At 48.3% G+C, this 18757-nt stretch overlaps 1 protein-coding gene across 1 annotated transcript; it reads right to left on the minus strand.

Moving 5' to 3' along the window:
• Positions 1 to 1779: 1779 nt before the first annotated feature.
• On the minus strand, positions 1780 to 17635 carry LOC123345863 (killer cell lectin-like receptor subfamily B member 1B allele A). The gene is made up of 5 exons (XM_044982921.1): positions 17506 to 17635; positions 16975 to 17121; positions 12985 to 13139; positions 6660 to 6772; positions 1780 to 1903 (listed from the first exon to the last, which is right to left on the minus strand). Exons 1-5 carry the CDS (start codon positions 17633 to 17635, stop codon positions 1780 to 1782), a joined length of 669 nt encoding a protein of 222 aa, XP_044838856.1.
• Between the last annotated feature and the right edge of the window lie 1122 nt (positions 17636 to 18757).

An 18757-nucleotide genomic window follows, 5' to 3' on the forward strand; every position in this document is an offset into this window, starting at 1 on the left:
TACCATGAAAAACACACCACAGACCAGGGCCGCCCAGAGGGGGGGGCAAAGGGGGCAATTTGCCCCGGGCCCTGGGCTCCGCAGGGGCCCCCAAGAGAACAGCTGAGGCTCCCACCTCCGCCCCTCTCCTGGAGCCCTAGCGCATCAAACGGCGGCCTCAGACAGCGCCGCAGCGAGTCTCCGCCGGGGCCCCCGAGCCCCGCCCCGCTCAGAGCTGCGTGGGGAGGGGGCGGGGGCGGGGCTGGGAGCTCCGGGCTGAGCTCAGCTCCCTCCGCTCGGCGTGGAGCTCGCAGCCCCGCCCCCTCACCACATGGCTCTGAGCGGGGCGGAGCTCAGGCCCCGCCAGGGACACGCTGCAGCTGTCGGGCGAGGTGCTGAGGTTCCAGGTGAGGAGGGAGCCGGGGGTAAGAGGCTGGGGCCGGGGGGGGTTGGCTAAGGGGCAGGGAGTCCTGGGGACAGTCAGGGCACAGGGAGGGGGCGGAGGTTGGGGGAGTGGTCAGGGGGCAGGGAACTGGGGGAGGTGGATAGGGTCAGGGCCGCCCAGAGGGGGGGGGGCAAGAGGGCGCAGGAGCTTCTTCGCTCCCGGTCTTCACCAGCGGGGGGTCCTTCCACTCCGGGGCAGAAGGACCCCCCACTGGCGAATTACCGCCAAAGCGGGACCCGCCGCCGACATGCAGCCCGGTCTTCGGCGGTAATTTGGCGGCGGGGGGCCCGGGCCCGCCGCCGAAGTGCCCTGAAGACCCGCGGCGGGGGGGGCCCCTGCTGCCGAATTACCGGGTTGCACGTCGGTGGCGGGTCCCGCTTCGGCGGTAATTCGGCGGCGGGGGGCTCCTGCCGCAGGTCTTCGGGGCACTTCGCTGGAGGGTCCTGGAACGGAAGGGCCCCCCGCCGCCGAAGACCCCGGGCCCCTGGAATCCTCTGGGCGGCCCTGCCACAGACCAGGAAATGTGGTCTCCCTTGTGAAATCTGGCTATGGGTTTTTTTTTGTTTGGTTGGTTTTTTTGTTGTTTTTTGCAGTATTGCCACCTTTACTTCTGCGCAGCCTTCAAAGCTAGGCAGCCGCAGAACGGTGGCTGCTGGCCGGGTGGCCCAACTCTGAAGGCAGCATCACTGCCAGCAACAGTGGCATGGTATGGGGGTGTGGTTGTCATTTTGGGGGCGGGGCAGGGCCAACCTTATGGGTGGGTAATGTGGGCAAACACCCAGGGCACATGTTGGGGGGGGGGGAACACCACTCTCTCACAGCCAGCCCAAGGCCCCTTTAACCTCCAAGCACTGGACCTGGAACCGGGGCGGAGCAGGGCTGGAGCCTCCTACCATGTTCTAGGCTCCAGCTGCTAGTCCTAGCTGGGCTGGGGAGGGATGGGACTTCCTTTTCCCCTGCACGGGCTGCTCCCAGGGCCAGGTCAGAGCCACCTCTGGGAACTTCCCCCAGCTGCAGACAGTTCTGCGGCTGCTGGTCGGGAGCCCAGCTGGGAGCCCAGCTGTGCCGCATTGCTGCAAGCAGCAGCAGAGAAATAAGGTTATTGTAGGGGGTATCATGGTATTGCCACCCTTGAGACCCCCCCATGCCCCTCTTTTGGGATGGGATCCACACAGTTACAACATGGTGACATTTCAGATTTAAATAGCTAAAACTGAAATTTAAGACTTTTAAAAATCCCATGAATGTGAAATTTATCAAAATGGACCGTGAATTTGGTAGGGACCTGCCAACGAGACTAAACACAGGGTACTTCACGTTACAGATACAAAAATACAGATCCTCAGCCCCACTGTTTATATCACGGCAGCTTCTTTCTGGCAGATCCATTTGAGCTCAGCATCACACATCTCAGACAGAACCTGGGTGCCTCTTATCCACCCGCAGCTGTTCCCATCAGCAGAGCCTGAGACTGAGAAGCTGCAGAGTTAAAGAGAGTCAGTGTCATGGTGGGTCCCTGTAACAAGGAAAGGCCCATGGGTGAGTCTTTCGTCCCCTCACCCTAAAGAGAAGCTTGGCTATGGTGTTGTTCATCTCTGTAACTTTCCTGCAGAGCTTCACTGGAGAAGACGTCCCAGGATGTGAGATGAGTTAGGACAGTGGCTCTCAACCTTTCCAGACTGTCCCCCTTTCAGTACCCCCAAGTGTCACCTCACTTAAAAATTACTTGATTACAAAAATACAGAAGTGTCACAGCTGCTATTACTGAAAAATTGCTGCCTTTCTCATTTTTACCATATAATTATAAAACAAATTAATTGGAATATAAGTATTGTACTTATATTTCAGTGTATGGTCTATACAACATTATAAACAAGTCACTGTATGAAACTAGTTTGTACTGACTTCCCTCGTGCTTTTATATGAAGCCTGTGTAAAACTAGGCAAATATCTAGATGAGTTGCTCTCCGGAAGGCCTGTATGTACCTGAAGCATGTACCCCTGCTTGAGAACCACTGAGTGAGGGGGGTCTGTGGCAAGGAATGAACTAGGATGAGTCTCCTGGGGTTAGTGACCTGGTACTTGTTCATTGGAAGTGCCACCTTGATCTCCCGCATCTCGGCTTTCCTTTAAAAACAAAGGCTGATGGGTGAGAGGAAACCTGCACCACATGACCTAGGTAATGGGACGGCTGCAGGGAGCCTGAGGACTTGTCCGGATGAACCGTTAGGGCTGGATTCACAAAGGGACTTAAGGGGCTAATGGCCACTTCAGGCACCTCCATCCCAGAGCCACGTCCCCCTGGTATTCACCAAACTCCAGCTCAGCTGCCACCAAACCCTGGAGGCTCCTGAACCCACTCGGTGCCTCAGTTTTCTCAGTAAAAGTTTACTGGGTGTCTGTGTTTGTCCTGAGCACGTGTGCTGCCTCCCTCTAGGCTGCTGGCTGCCTAAGCCCCAGTGTGATCCATGAGCCTGACTTGCCTTGGGGCCCCAAGCCCGTTCAAAGGACCTGTACCAGCTTGGGCCCCACAGGGGAGCACCCACAAACTGGCAGGCAGGAGCAAGCACTTCCTGGTAACATTTAGCCCAGGGGTTCTGGCACTGACCTAGAAAGTGGGAGACTCCAGTTTGAGTCCCCCTTGTAGCTGGGTAGGAGAGGGGGTTTGAACAGGGGTCTCCCACCTCTTAGGAGCAGCCTCTTGCCACTGAGCTAGGGGTGTGTGTGTGGGGGGGGTCCCTTATCTCACCTGTTAACACTGGTCCAGACTGGGGATAAAGAGGGATTGAAGCAGACAGACTAAATGTCACTTCAGGATGGGATGCAGACAGGGCTGGCTCCAGGCACCAGCTGAGCAAGCTGGTGCTGGGGGCGGCTTCCACTCAATTCTAGGGCGGTATGGCCGCTTTTTGTTTTTGTTTGTTTGCTGCTCTGGCCGCCCTGTAGGGGGCGGAGGAGGGGAGCGCCCTGCAGCAAACTCGGCAGGGCAGCCCGCGTCCTTCCCTCCCCGCCGACCGGAGCAGCGTGGAGCCCTCCCGGCAGGCGGTGCGGCGATTGGGGCTGCGGGGTGAGCGCCCCCCCGAAGCGCTGGCCGCCCCCTTCTCTTTCCCCCCCGCCCTCCCCCCACTAGACCGGGCGTGCACTCTGCAGCACAGGGAGTCCCCCTGCACCCTGGCTCCAGCCGCCCTGTGGGGTTTTTTGGTTTTTCCCACCCCCCTGCTTTGCCAGCCATGTTGTCCCCCCCCCACCCGCCGCTTTGCCGCTCTGCCGCTCCACCATGCCATGTTTTTGTCCTGCCCCCGCTTTACCGCTGCGGCTGTGCTGCAGGTTCCCCCCCCCCGCTTTGCCGTTCCAGCCGTGCCGTTTTTTGTCCCCCCCCCCCCGACCCTGCTTTGCTGCTTTAGCTGTACTGTCTTTTCTTTTCTTTTCTTTTTTCACCTGCTTTGCCGCTCCAGCCTCACCATTTTTTTGTTTTTGTTTTTCCCCCTCTCCCCCTGCTTTACCGCTCCGGCCACACAGTGTTTTTTTGTTGGTGGTGTTCTCCCCTCCCCCCCCCCCCGTCCCCGCTTTGCAGTTCCAGCCACGCCGGTTTTTTTGTTCCCCCAACCGTGCTTTGCCGCTCTGGCTACCCTGTGTGTGTGTTTTTTTTGTTTTTTTTTCCCCCTACTTTGCTGCTCTGGCGCTCCCCCCCCCCTTTTGTTTTTGCTTGGGGCAGCAAAAAAGCCAGAGCTGGCCCTGGATGCAAAGAGATGATTTCTAGCCCCCATCAGTGACAGCTGCTTGGAGCAGCTGGGCCTGGCACCCGCAAGGGGGGAGGCAATTCCTGATTTAGTCTCCAGTGGAGCACAGGATCTGCCCCAAGAAGTCAAGGGAGCTGAACTTCCCGGTAACAGTGACCACAGGGTAATGACATTTAGCCTCCCTGGAGGGGGCATAATACCAAACCAGCCCACAACAGTCACTTCTAAAAGGGGAACTACAGAAGCATGAGGGCGCTTGTTGGATGGAAATTGCACAGAGCTGTCACCAAAGTAAAATGTCTCCTAGCAGCACAGACACTACTTAAAAACACTGTACGAGAGGCTCAGACTAAAAGCTTGTCTATACTTACAGCACCACAGTGAGGACACTACTTACACTGAGCAGAGAGCTTCTCCCATCACTGTAGTCAATCCACCTCCCCAAGAGTGGTAGCTATGGCAACAGGAGACGCCCTCCTGTCAGTATAGCTCTGTCTACACGGGGGGGGGGGGGGGGGGGTGAGGTCAGGATACCTGCGTCGTGCAGGAGGGTGGATTTTTCACACCATTGCGCAACATAGTTAAACAGTCATAAGTCTGTAGTGTAGACCAGGGCTAAATGTATACCCCAAATAAAAAGACAGGAGGACCACCAATTTCCACCCTGGCTAAACAGCAGAGTAATGGAGGCCATTAGCAGCAAAAGGCATCCGTTAAAATTTGGAAGTCAAATCCTAATGAGGAAAATAGGAAGGAGCCAAACTCCAGCAAGTAAATTGTAAGGTATAGGGAGGCAGGCTAGGGAAGAGTTTGAGAAGCAACTTCCTTTAAAAAAAAATAATTAGTTTGTGCATCTTTAAATACATTAGAGGCAGGAAGCCTGACATACTGACAGTGGTTGTGTGTGCAGTGTTATTGTATCTGTGTCAGTCCCCGGATATTAGAGAGACAAGGTGGGTGAGGTAATAGCTTTGTCCAATAACAAATATTACCTGACCCACCGTAGCCCTCTAAACAAACAGTGGGGCCACTAGATGACAGGTGTTAGAGGAACACTCAAAGGCAAGGCCATTGCAGAGAAACTAAATGAATTCTTTGCATTGGTCTTCACTGCAGAGGATGTGGGGGACATATCATCAGAGCTATTATTTTGTGGTGACAAATCTGAAGAACTGTCCCAAATTGATGTGCCAATAGAAAATATTTTAGAACAAATTGATAAATTAAATGTCACCAGCACCAGCTGGGATTCTCAGACAAGTTCTGAAGGAACTCACATATGAAATTACAGAGCTACTGCATGTGGCATGTAACCTCTCACTGAAATCAGTCTCTGAACTACATGTGGAAGTAGAGCAAGAACTGACAGGGATTTGAAGGGGATTTCAATGCAAACAGTCTCTTCTGTGTGAGCAAGAGTCAGGCTAGCTGTAACCCTAATAGTGCGAGACTTGTAGAAGTGAGGATTGTGTGAGGCAAGTGGGAAAGAACTGTGTGAGAAGTTGTTGCGACCTTGTGTTAGATAAATATGGAATGTAGACTATAGTCTAAATAAAGATGAGAAAAATAAGATATCAGGATGACCTATGTATAAACAAAATGCAGCTGTTGCTTATTATTGTCTGTAACAAAAGGTATAAATGCTGCTGTAATAGGTTACCCGGGAGAGACCTATTTAGCTCTCTCCCTCCATGCAATTGCTAGAGATAATAAAGTATCTGACTTTGCTGCACCCAACCATAGAGTGAGAACTCTGTTTTTCTCCAACATACATGACTGAAGGGTAGCTAATGCAACACCGATTTTTAACTGGCAATTACAGGCTGGTAAACCTAACTTCAGTACCAGGCAAATTTGTTGAAAATATAGTAAAGAACAATTACCAGATATGTAGATGAACATGATTTCTTGGGGAAGAGTCAACACGGCTTTTGTAAAGGGAAGTGATGCCTCACCAATCTATTAGAATTGTTTGAGGGAGTCAACAAGCATGTGGACAAAAGGTGATCCGGTTGATACGTACTTGGACTTTCAATAAGGTCCCTCAACAAGGCTTTTAAGCAAAGTAAGCTGTCATGGGATAAGAGAGAAAGTCCTCTCATGAATCAGTAACTGGTTGAAAGATAGGAAACAAAGAATAGGAATAAATGCTCAGTTTTCACAATGGAAAGAGGAAAATTCCTGGGGCCCCCTAAGGATAAGTACAGTTATATCCATATACAAGTGCTTCTACCACTGTAGCTTATGCCAGCTCCCCTAATCAGCATAAGCAATACTGCTATAAGCACAGGTACATTGGTATAACTGCAGCTGCACTAGGGCCTTTGCCGGCACACCCATGTTAGGAAAAATACCCTTAACCGACGTAGTTATGCTGGTAATGCTTTTCAGAGTAGACCAGGCCTTAAACCGATTCTGGACATTTAACATCAGCAAGTTATACAATGGGAGCTTTTCCCAAACATCTCAAACAATAAATGTCAGGCAGCACTCACCGCACTGGATCTAACAGGGAACTGTCCACCCAGGTCCATTTCCCCTCTTTGGGTGTCACTTTAAGGCCAATCCAGATGTAGTTTGCATCTTGTACGACATCCTGTATGAAATCCTGTGATGTGCAAAGCAGAAGAGGTGGGGATGAGTATCCTGTAACATGCTAGAATTCCCTTAGTTTGTCAGTCTGTTTGTTTGTTTGGCTGTTTGAAGGACCATGTGCTGTGGCTGGCAGTTGGAGGCTGTGAGTTTCAAAGGAAGGTTTGAAAGCTAGAAGCCTCTGGTAATTGGCTGAGCCTTAATCAGTGGGCGGGGCATTCACACAGGCCAGGACTTTATAAAGCCGCGCACAAGCAACCAGGGAGCTTTGCGAACAGGGAGCTTCACAGGGGAGTTAGGGAGTGGGAGTCCCTTGTCGGTTCTGTCTGTGCCCCTTTAGTTCCCTTAAAACCTATAAACCAAACTATATTCAAAACTTCTTGCTTTAAACAACCCTTCCATTAACTAGGAGACAATGCAGGCAGAAGCCCAGCTGCAGAGTGGGGCCTATCCAGTTTATTGCACTGAGTGTAGCATGTATGATTACCTGCCCTGTTGGCGGGTGTCATATGTGTGCAGTCCGTGCAAGGAGCTCCTGGCCCTCAGAGACCACGCATGGACTTTGGAGGCCAGGGTGGCGGAACTGGAGGAGCTAAGAGAGGCAGAGAGGTATGTTGATGAGGCTTTCCAGAACACTGTAGAATTGTCCCACCTCCACTCAGACAGCCCCTGCACTGTTGAGGAGGATGAAAGGCCCAGGGAAGCAGAGCAGTCAATGGGAGCAGAGGGAAACCTTCCCATAGTTGGGACCCTCCTTCCAGATGGTGCTGGGGTTGCCTCTCGCACTGAGGTTGCCTCTCTGGGGAAGGGAACTCCAGTCGCTAGGAAAAGGCAGGTGATAGTAATGGGAGATTCGATCATTAGAAACGTAGATAGCTGGGTTTGTGATGACCGGGAGAACCGTACGGTGACTTGCCTGCCTGGTGCGAAGGTTGCGGATCTCTCGAGGCATCTAGACAGACTTATGTGTAGTGCTGGGGAGGAGCCGGTGGTCGTGGTACATATAGGTACCAATGATATAGGGAAGGGTAGGAGAGATGTCCTGGAAGCCAAATTTAGGCTGCTAGGGAAGAGACTGAAATCCAGGCCCTCTATGGTGGCATTCTCAGAAATGCTCCCAGTTCCACGCGCAGGGCCAGATAGGCAGGCAGAGCTTCAGAGTCTCAATGCGTGGGTGAGACGATGGTGTAGAGAGGAGGGGTTCACATTCATTAGGAACTGGGGAAACTTCTGGGATGGGGGGAGCCTATACAGGAGAGATGGGCTCCACCTAAACCAAAGTGGAACCAGACTGCTGGCACTAAACATTAAAAAGGTTGTAGAGCAGTTTTTAAACTAGGAGATGGGGGAAAGCCGACTGCTGCAGAGGAGCATGTGGATCAGACACAGATTTCTCTTAGGGGAGAGTCTGATGATAGAGAATCTCCAAGTTATAGTCAGGAGCAGAGGATGGAAGAGGATAATGTAAGGGCCAGATCAGATGATAAACAGTCACATAAAAAAGAATCTGATACATCAGAAAATGGCAGACAAATAAACAGGGACACGTTTTTAAAGTGCTTGTACACAAATGCTAGAAGTCTAAATAATAAGATGGGTGAACTAGAGTGCCTTGTGATAAAGGAGGATATTGATATAATAGGCATCACAGAAATCTGGTGGACTGAGAGCAATCAATGGGACACAATCATTCCGGGGTACAAAGTATATCGGAAGGACAGAACAGGTCATGCAGGGGGAGGAGTGGCACTATATGTGAAAGAAAGTGTAGATTCAAATGAAGTAAAAATCTTAAGCGAATCCACATGTTCCATAGAATCTCTATGGATAGAAATTTCAAGCTCTAATAAAATATAACATTTGGGATCTATTATCGACCACCTGACCAGGATAGTAATAGTGATGATGAAATGCTAAGAGAAATTAGGCTATCAAAATTAAGAACCCAATAATAGTGGGGGATTTCAATTATCCCCATATTGACTGGGAACATTTCACTTCAGGACAAAATGCAGAGATAAAATTTCTCGATACTTTAAATGACTGCTTCATGGAGCAGCTGGTACGGGAACCCACAAGGGGAGAAGCAACTCTAGATTTAATCCTGAGTGACGCGCAGGAGCTGATCCAAGAGGTAACTATAGCAGGACCGCTTGGAAATAGTGACCATAATACAATAACATTCAACATCCCTGTGGTGGGAAGAACACCTCAACAGCCCAACACTGTGGCATTTAATTTCAAAAGGGGGAACTATACAAAAATGAGGGGGTTAGTTAAACAGAAATTAAAAGGTACAGTGACTAGAGTGAAATGCCTGCAAGCTGCATGGACACTTTTTAAAGACACCATAATAGAGGCCCAACTTCAATGTATACCCCTGTAGCAGGGTGGACCCCTGCTCCTGCCCTGAGGGGTTTAAAAGCGGCCTGGCAGGGCTTGAGAGCGGTGGCTCTAAAAGCTGGGCTGATTGGGGAAGTGGCTGCAGCTGGGCCACCCCCCAATCAGGCCACAGCTGGCCCTTATAAAAGGCCAGGGAAGCCAGAAGCAAAAACAGTCTCTCTCTGCCTTCAGAGAGAGAAGGGCCTGGCTGCAGGGAGCTAGACTGGGTACCTGAGTGGAGCAGGGCTGGGGAGCTCCAGTGCTCCAGCCTGGAAAGCCCCAGGCTGCAGCCTAACGAAGGGCTAACAGGTACTGGAGGTTGCAGGGAGGCAGCCAGGGGTAGGCCAAGGCAGCAGGTCCAAACCCTCCTTGCCAGTGATGAGTGGCTGACACTGCAGTCTGCCCCAGGACATGGGGCTAGACAATGACTGGCAGTAGCCATATACTGAGGCAAGGTGGGGATAGAGGGTGGGGGTTCCCTGAGAAGGGGAGACCCTAAGAGAAAGGGGTTACTGCCAGGGGGCAGCACCCCATGTAAAAGGGCACCGGGTCCAGGGAGGGACACGGGGGCCAGAGGACAGGTGGATCACTGGCCTGCAGAGGTCGCTCCTGAGCTGGAACGAGCTAATTCCCCAGAGTCACCAACAGGAGGCACCGCAGGGGTGAGTCGGCCCGTCTACAACCCCAAATTAAGAAACACAGTAAAAGAACTAAAAAAAAGCCACCGTGGCTTAACAAGCATGTAAAAGAAGCAGTAAGGGATAAAAAGACTTCCTTTAAAAAGTGGAAGTCAAATCCTAGTGAGGCAAATAGAAAGGAGCACAAACACTGCCAACTTAAGTGCAAGAGTGTAATAAGAAAAGCCAAAGAGGAGTTTGAAGAACGGCTAGCCAAAAACTCCAAAGGTAATAACAAAATGTTTTTAAGTACATCAGAAGCAGGAAGCCTGCTAAACAACCAGTGGGGCCCCTTGATGATCGAGATGAAAAAGGAGCACTTAAAGACGATAAAGTCATTGCAGAGAAACTAAATGGATTTTTTGCTTCAGTCTTCACGGCTGAGGATGTTAGGGAGATTCCCAAACCTGAGCTGGCTTTTGTAGGTGACCAATCTGAGGAACTGTCACAGATTAAAGTGTCATTAGAGGAGGTTTTGGAATTAATTGATAAACTCACCATTAACAAGTCACCGGGACCCGATGGCATTCACCCAAGAGTTCTGAAAGAACTCAAATGTGAAGTTGCGGAACTATTAACTAAGGTTTGTAACCTGTCCTTTAAATCGGCTTCAGTACCCAATGACTGGAAGTTAGCTAATGTAACGCCAATATTTAAAAAGGGCTCTAGGGGTGATCCCGGCAATTAGACCGGTAAGTCTAACGTCGGTACCGGGCAAATTAGTCAAAACAATAGTTAAGAATAAAATTGTCAGACACATAGAAAAACAAACTGAGCAGTAGTCAACATGGTTTCTGTAAAGGGAAATTGTGTCTTACTAATCTATTAGAGTTCTTTGAAGGGGTCAACAAACATGTGGATAAGGGGGATCCAGTGGACATAGTGTACTTAGATTTCCAGAAAGCCTTTGACAAGGTCCCTCACCCAGAGTCGGCTCTAACATTTATGCCGCCCCAAGCAAACAAAAAGAACCGCTGCCCTGCCCCCGCGAGCGCCGCCCGCTCCCCCCCAAGCGTCGCGCCACCCAAGTCCCCGCTCCCCCCCAAGCGTTGCGTCGCCCAAGTCCCCGCTCCCCCCCCCGAGCGTCAGGTCGTGCCACCCAAGTCCCCGCTCCCCCCCAAGCGTTGCACCGCCCAAGTCCCGCCCCCTCCCTCCCAGCACTGCCCGGCCGAACCAAAAAACCCAACAACCACCCCCGAGCGCCGCCCCACCCCAAGGTGCCGCCCCAAGCACATGCTTGGTAGGCTGCTGTCTGGAGCCGGCCCTTCCCTCACCAAAGGCTGTTACGTAAATTAAGTTGTCATGGGATAAAAGGGAAGGTCCTTTCATGGATTGAGAACTGGTTAAAAGACAGGGAGCAAAGGGTAGGAATTAATGGTAAATTCTCAGAATGGAGAAGGGTAACTAGTGGTGTTCCCCAAGGGTCAGTCCTAGGACCAATCCTATTCAATTTATTCATAAATGATCTGGAGAAAGGGGTAAACAGTGAGGTGGCAAAGTTTGCAGATGATACTAAACTGCTCAAGATAGTTAAGACCAAAGCAGATTGTGAAGAACTTCAAAAAGATCCCACAAAACTAAGAGATTGGGTAACAAAATGGCAAATGAAATTTAATGTGGATAAATGTAAAGTAATGCACATTGGAAAAAATAACCTCAACTATACATACAATATGACGGGGGCTAATTTAGCTACGAGTCAGGAAAAAGATCTTGGAGTCATCGTGGATAGTTCTCTGAAGATGTCCACGCAGTGTGCAGAGGCGGTCAAAGAAGCAAACAGGATGTTAGGAATCATTAAAAAGGGGATAGAGAATAAGACTGAGAATATATTATTGCCCTTATATGAATCCATGGTACGCCCACATCTCGAATACTGTGTACAGATGTGGTCTCCTCACCTCAAAAAAGATATACCGGCACTAGAAAAAGTTCAGAAAAGGGCAACTAAAATGATTAGGGGTTTGGAGAGGGTCCCATACGAGGAAAGATTAAAGACGCTAGGACTCTTCAGCTTGGAAAAGAGGAGACTAAGGGGGATATGATAGAGGTATATAAAATCATGAGTGATGTTGAGAAAGTAAATAAGGAAAAGTTATTTACTTATTCCCATAATACAAGAACTAGGGATCACCAAATGAAATTAATAGGCAGCAGGTTTAAAACAAATAAAAGGAAGTTCTTCTTCACTCAGTGCACAGTTAACTTGTGGAACTCCTTACCTGAGGAGGTTGTGAAGGCTAGGACTATAACAGCGTTTAAAAGAGAACTGGATAAATTAATGGTGGTTAAGTCCATAAATAGCTATTAGCCAGGATGGGTAAGGAATGGTGTCCCTAGCCTCTGTTTGTCAGAGGATGGAGATGGATGGCAGGAGAGAGATCACTTGATCATTGCCTGTTAGGTTCACTCCCTCTGGGGCACCTGGCATTGGCCACTGTCGGTAGACAGATACTGGACTAGATGGACCTTTGGTCTGACCTGATACGGCCGTTCTTATGTTCTTATGATCCCATTAAATGCCTGCTCTTGGCTTCAGTGGCTCTGCCCATAATGCCAGCAGGAGAACCCACCAGCACCTGAGCTAGTTCACCCTCTCCCCTGGGCAGGCAGGGTCCCAGTGCAAGTAAACGTGGCTCCCTCTATGCAGACATGGTAACATCAGTGCCAGTCTTTGGTGTCATAGGGTGAACTGGCCCTTTAAGAGAGTCCTGGGTTCAGCCTGTCCTGGGACTAGGTGCCCCTGGACTCGGAGGTTCAGGTGATGGAAGCAGGTGACCCGGAGCCAGGCCTGGTGGGGCTGCAAGGGCAGCCTGAGGCCAGTCAAGACAGGGTGAGATTTGATGGGGTAGGTGTTTTGTGTGAGAAGCTCAATGCAGAACAGCTCTGCTGAGCTCTGACAGGGGGCCTGGGAGTGAAATGTCTGCAGGCACCAGCTGGGCAGTCTGGGGTGGGAACGCTGTGGGGTTCTTGTTCTAAACTGTATGTTAATCAGCCAGAGCCCCAGAAGGGGAGAAAACCAAACTCCACACTGGGGGGTTAACTGGGGGGAAAAGGAGAAATGATCCGGGGAAGGGGGGGGAGAGTAGAGTCAGGCTACACTGGGATTGTAGCTAGTGACACACACGTTTCTCTCCGGCTGGAGTTTGATGAGCCTGTATTTTGTTACCATCTCCTCCCGGTTCTGGAGCACGAGCATGCGAGAGCTCTTCCCCGAGCAGTCGTCACGGCTCCCAGTCCAGTCTTTACGCTCTTTAGACAGCCAGTAGCACTTGTCCCCATGCAGCAGCCAGTCCCTGGGGCAGAGTTTGCACCCGGAGCCCTCTGGAGGGAGAGATGGGAACAGAGGTGTCGTTAATCCTGAAAATTCAAACTACGGCTGGGTGAAAACTCTTGTTCAAAGTTTTTTAATGGAAAATGCCATTTTGACCAAAATGAAAGCTTTTATTTTGGTTGAAATATTTTATTTTTTGATGATGGGTTTAAAATGGAAATACCTGTTTTGAGGGTGGGAGGGAGGATTTCATTCAGTTTTGGAGGGGAAATAAACATTTACTCTTAACATTTCCCCCCATTGGGAAAGAGGGGGGAGGACTTTCACTTTTCTACTTCCTTCAAAGCACATCAAACTGTCATTTCTTTTCATATTTTTCATGAACTAGGTTACAATGTATCAGCTCTAGTTCTAGGCATTGCTTAAATTTTTCCCTACATCATGTAAAAAAGCCTTCAGACTCAATGTACTAGCGAGGGCTTTTCTCAGGGGCCAGCACTCAATAAGCTGGGCATGCTTTTGGTCCGGACTGCAGGGTGCTGGCAGAGCTGGGAGGCCAGAGAGAAGAGAGAACTCACTCAAAGGCTTTACACAGAGTTGCTCTCTCTCTAAAGATGTGCACTAACTTAGTCACAAGGTTTGGGCTCTATGCAGGAATCTCTGGCTGGGTGCAGTAAAATGTAGTTCCTTGGGGTTTGACTGTGTCAGATCATAAAAGCTGAATGGAGACAGGCCCAACCTGTACCCTGATGACTGAGACTGAAAAGAAGGTACACAACTTACTAAGGCAAAACTGAATCCAGTGCCCCAGTCTGGCAGTAGGGGGCGCTGTACCATGGCTAGAGCCATGGTTCAGCTGAGAACTAAAAGCAAAGTCCATTTGGGGTCATTAAGAACATAAGAGCTGCCATATTGAGGCAGACCACTGTCCATCTTGTTCAGTAACCAGTGGCCCATACCAGAGCTTCAGAGGGAGTGTACAGAACAGGGCAATTATGAAGTGATCCACCCATCTTCCACTCCCAGCTTCTGGTAATCGGAGGTTCAGCATCCCACCAGTCATAGCGTTGTATCCCTGTCCATCTTAGCTAACAGCCTTTGATGGATCTATGTTTCATGAACTTAACCATTTCTTTTTTGAACCCAGTTATTCTTTTGACCACCACAACATCCCATGGCAATGAGTTCCACAGGTTAGTTGTGCGTCGTGTGAAAAAGTACTTCCTCTCGCCATATTAAACCTGCTGCCTATTAATTTCATTGGATGACCCCTGGTTTTTGTATTGTGGGCAGGGTAAATAACACTTCTCTATTCACTTTTTCCACACCAGTCATGTCCTATTATATCCTCTCCCCCAAGACCAGTTGTCTCTTTTCTAAGCCGAACAACCCTAACCTTTTTAGTGTTTCCTTGTATGGAAGCTGTTCCATACCATTGATCATCTTTGTTGCCCTTCTCTGAATCATTTCCAGTTCCACTATATTCTTTTAAGATGGCATGACCAGAACTGTACACAGTATTGAAGGTGTGGGTGCACCACGGATTTATATAGAGGCACTATGATATTTTCTGTCTTATTTTCTATCCTTTTCCTAATAGTTCCTAACATACTGTTAGCCTTTTTGACCACTGCTGCATATTGAGTGGAAGCTTTCATAGAACTATCCAGGTGATCTCTTTTTGGGTGGTAACAGCTAATTGAGAACAGTGCATATGTATAGTTGGGATTATGTTTTCCAGTGTGCATTACCTTGCACTTATCAATGTTGAATTTCATCTGCCATTTTGTTGCCAAGTCACGCAGTTGTGAGAGATCCCTCAGTAACTCCTCACAGTCAGCTTTGGACTTAACTACCTTGAATAAGTTTGTATCATCTGCAAACTTTGTCACTTCACTGCTCACTGCCTTTTTCCAGATCATTAATGAATATGTTGAACAGCTCTGGTCTCAGTACAGATCCTTGAGGGACCCCGATATTTACCTCTCTCCATTGTGAAAACTAACCATCTATTCTTCTTCTTTGTTTCCTGTCTTTCAACCAGTTACTGATCCATGAGTATTCTTATTCCATGGCTATTTAGTTACCTTCGGAGCCTTTGGTGAGGGACCTTGTCAAAGTCTTTCAGAAAATCCAAGTATTCTACATCCACTGGATCACCCTCATCCTCCTGCTTGTTGACTCCCTTGAAGAATTCCCTTGACAAAAGCCATGTTGACTCTTCCCCAACAAATTGTGTTTATCTCCGTGTCTGACCATTCTGTTCTTGGTAGAAACTATAGTGAATTTGCCCAGTACTCAAGTCAGGCTCACCAGCCTGTAATTGTCAGGATCACCTCTGGAGCCCTTTTTAAAAACGGGCATTACATTAGCTACCTTCCAGTCATCTGACTCCTCTTGAATACTGGGGGGTCTGAACCTGTTCAAATTCCAGCCTGGGGTGACTTCAATTTGCCTCTCTAAAACACCCTCTGCAATTCCAACAGATTATGCAATTCTTCTTCAGTCATTTCCCTTACACATTGTATAGCAGTGCTCTGTGCTGCTGAACAGTTGTTGAGTTTCACCCCAGAGGTGGCTGCATTTCAGTAGTGGGGAAATGATTCCTGTGAGTCCTACAGAGTTTGTAAAACACTTTGTGATCCAACCTCTATAGCAGTTGTATTACACTATTACTAACACTGCCTGTGCTCTAGCAATGGGAATTACTCTGATCACTAGATGTCACTGCTGCTCCTTTGCATAAACAGCTGAGAATTATTATTTATTGTACTTATATTGTAAGTTCTTTGGGTCAGGAACTGTCTTTTTATGATTTTTTTTTACAGTTCCTGGCACAATGGGCCCCCGATCCACAACTGGGAATAATTTTGGCATTATTGCAATGCATATCAATGATAATTAATAATTAGTATTACAGTAAAACAGAGGCCACAAAATGAACATGGGTCCCATTGTGCTAGATGCCGCACATACCCATAGTAAGACCATCTCTGCCCCAAAGAGCTACCAATCCAAACATAGGGTGAGAAACAGATGGAGATACACAAAGAGGAGCAGGATGACAGGGAGAATGAAATAACCATATTGGTACAGAAAGAGGCAGTCACTGCATTTACCTTGCACCCACCTATTGGGATTGATGAAAAGAAAAAAAGACAGGGGAGCTTGGGATGTACAGTACATCACTACCACACCTAAAGCATTAGAGCATATTAAAAAGCACCTCATCTACTTAAAAATCACCCTGAACGTTGTTTTCCTGCTGTAGTTAAGAGTAGAGTTGATTGACAAAACATTGCCTTTTTTCAAAATGAAAATCTTCACAGAAAACTTGTTGCATTTGAATTTTTCTAGTTGTTGAAATAACCTTCTGCCTCCTGAACACTGACTAAAAAATGAAAGTTTACTCCCATGGTTAGCCCCCTTTACACTGTCACTTTGGCAATGTTGCCATCTCTCATATTTTTATCACCCATCTTGTGAAGTTTGGTGGGTTTTTGAAGCCCCAGCTCCTGGAGTCAGGGGATTATGTGAGAATCTCAGTTTCACTAAAGAAAGTTTTAGCTTCATAATTCTGAGAAAAGCCTGACAGCAGGAACCAAGTGCAACCTAAAGACTCAGAAACCAGAAGGCAAATACAAAGAACCCAAAATGTATAACTGGCTTATTTTAGGAAAATTTCTTGATTTTTTAGTGCCTGACTCCTGGTTTTTGAATGCTTGGCGATCGCAGCACTGGAGTAATGTATATAAAGGGGCCTCAGTGTGAATGAGAATCTGGTCCATTGTATTTCAAGCTGACAGTGTCCCTTTAGCATGGTGACTGTGTTTTCAGTCACAGCGAGAGTGCTGCAAACTCTGGGACAGTAGGAGCTGTGGTTACCTGCCAAGCTGCCATTGTGGGGTTCACATAGAATTGGTTTCAAGCGAGACCGGAAATCCTCTTGGCAGGAGCACTCTGCTTCATTATTCTCCGATGTATTCAGAGTTCCTCTGGTCTGTCCTTCACAAGAGATATGCAACTGGGAAACTTCAAAACAGCATCAGTGTCAATGAAAATCACTTCTATTGCAGCTATTTAGGAATTAAAAAAACAATTGTGGAGTGTGTCCATCACAGCTAGGGTAGGGATAGAGGAAGAGAAAATCCTATTCATTACTCAGTGTTGGTGCATTTCTGTCCTCCACCCACATGTAACAGTGAAACTGTCTTGGATCACACAACTTTCATGCATCTAGCTTTTAAATGCACCTTGTTCCTGTAACATTTTGACCTGGGTGGTGATATAATGCCAAGGATTTCAATCATAAACGGACTGGAATCAGGAATGGAATATCAGTGGGATTTGGGAATGAGAAGAGAATTCATGGTGCACCATTAAGTCCCAGTGGATAAATAGATTGGCTCTACTTACCCCAAACCCCCAGGGCTATCACAGTTATTGTCAGGACGATGTTCCCAGCCCATCCGGCCCCTACAGCGATGCGATGCCACCGGGGACATGGAGGGGAACCTGTAAGAGGCAATGTTTGGAGAAACACCATCAGCCCCCAGTGTGAGAAATAACAATGGAACTTGTTCTTCTCTGGAGCCTGTCCCAGCCTCCTTACCTGGGAGTTCCTCTCCTCTTCACATAACGCTAGGGGCGGCTTTACCAATGGCAGCTTCTTTCACCCATTTCTCACAAAAGCACCTTCATACCTTTTTCCCACACTGTCCCTTATGCATGGGTGGCCCTCCCTAAATCATTCTACCCAGCCACTGCTCTGCCCTGCTTCAGATCCTTTCTTACATTCCCCCGTAACATGACACCCATGGTAAACTGCCTAGTAATAACGGGCAGGCAAGTGACCTGCTCATTACTATAGCTTACTTCATTCAAAAAAACAACAACCCTTTGAAGCCTCCAAATTGTTAACGTAGCTAATACATATCACCTTGTGTTCCTGTGACCATCCCTCTTGTCTCTCCCCTCCCCTGTCCCTCCCTTCATGTTCTAAATACACCTGTTGTGTTTTGACCCTATTTAAACTGCAATCCTATAAATACTGTTATGTCAGGAGCCACCAGGTGGTGCTGTTACACACAGTCATATAAACAGAGACTGGGAATGGTTGGGTCATTACACTAATTGAATCTATTTCCCTATGTTAAGTTCTCCTCACACCTTCTATGGGTCATCTTAATTATCACTTCAAAAAAATTTTTTCTCCTGCTGATGATAGCTCATCTCAATTGATGAGACTCTTCCTGTTGGTATGCATACTTCCACCTTTTCATGTTCTCTGTATGTATAAATATCTCCTGTCTGTGTGTTCCATTCTATGCATCCGAAGAAGTGAGCTGTAGCTCACGCTAAAATAAATTTGTTAGTCTCTAAGGTGCCACAAGTACTCCTGTTCTTTTTGCGGATATAGACTAACACGGCTGCTACTCTGAAAACAGTCATATATATTCCTTTTCTCAATGTGTGAACACTTTGAAGAAATGTTATACTATTGTTCATTTTGTGGTATAGGTTCTTTGTGGGGGAGCTGTTGCACCAGCAGGGGAGTTTGTTCTCTGCCTAAATTTATCTAAGTAGAGTCACATCTTGGGGCAGAGTTGCTTCCTGGGAACCAGGCATGGTGTTTGGGCTGAGATTCCTAAAAGAGGAGTTTGTTTGC

Source organism: Mauremys mutica, chromosome 12 (assembly GCF_020497125.1).
Source record: "Mauremys mutica isolate MM-2020 ecotype Southern chromosome 12, ASM2049712v1, whole genome shotgun sequence".
NCBI classification, from domain to species: domain Eukaryota; kingdom Metazoa; phylum Chordata; order Testudines; family Geoemydidae; genus Mauremys; species Mauremys mutica.

Coding starts and splice junctions, on each gene's coding strand:
- LOC123345863 (XM_044982921.1), bottom strand. CDS start 17,635: ATGGTGTTTCTCCAAACATTGCCTCTTACAGGTTCCCCTCCATGTCCC. Junction 6,773..12,984: donor TCCAGAACCGGGAGGAGATG/GTAACAAAATAC, acceptor TGCACATCACAG/GATTTCATACAGGATGTCGT. Junction 1,904..6,659: donor TCCCTGTTAGATCCAGTGCG/GTGAGTGCTGCC, acceptor TTAACTCTGCAG/CTTCTCAGTCTCAGGCTCTG.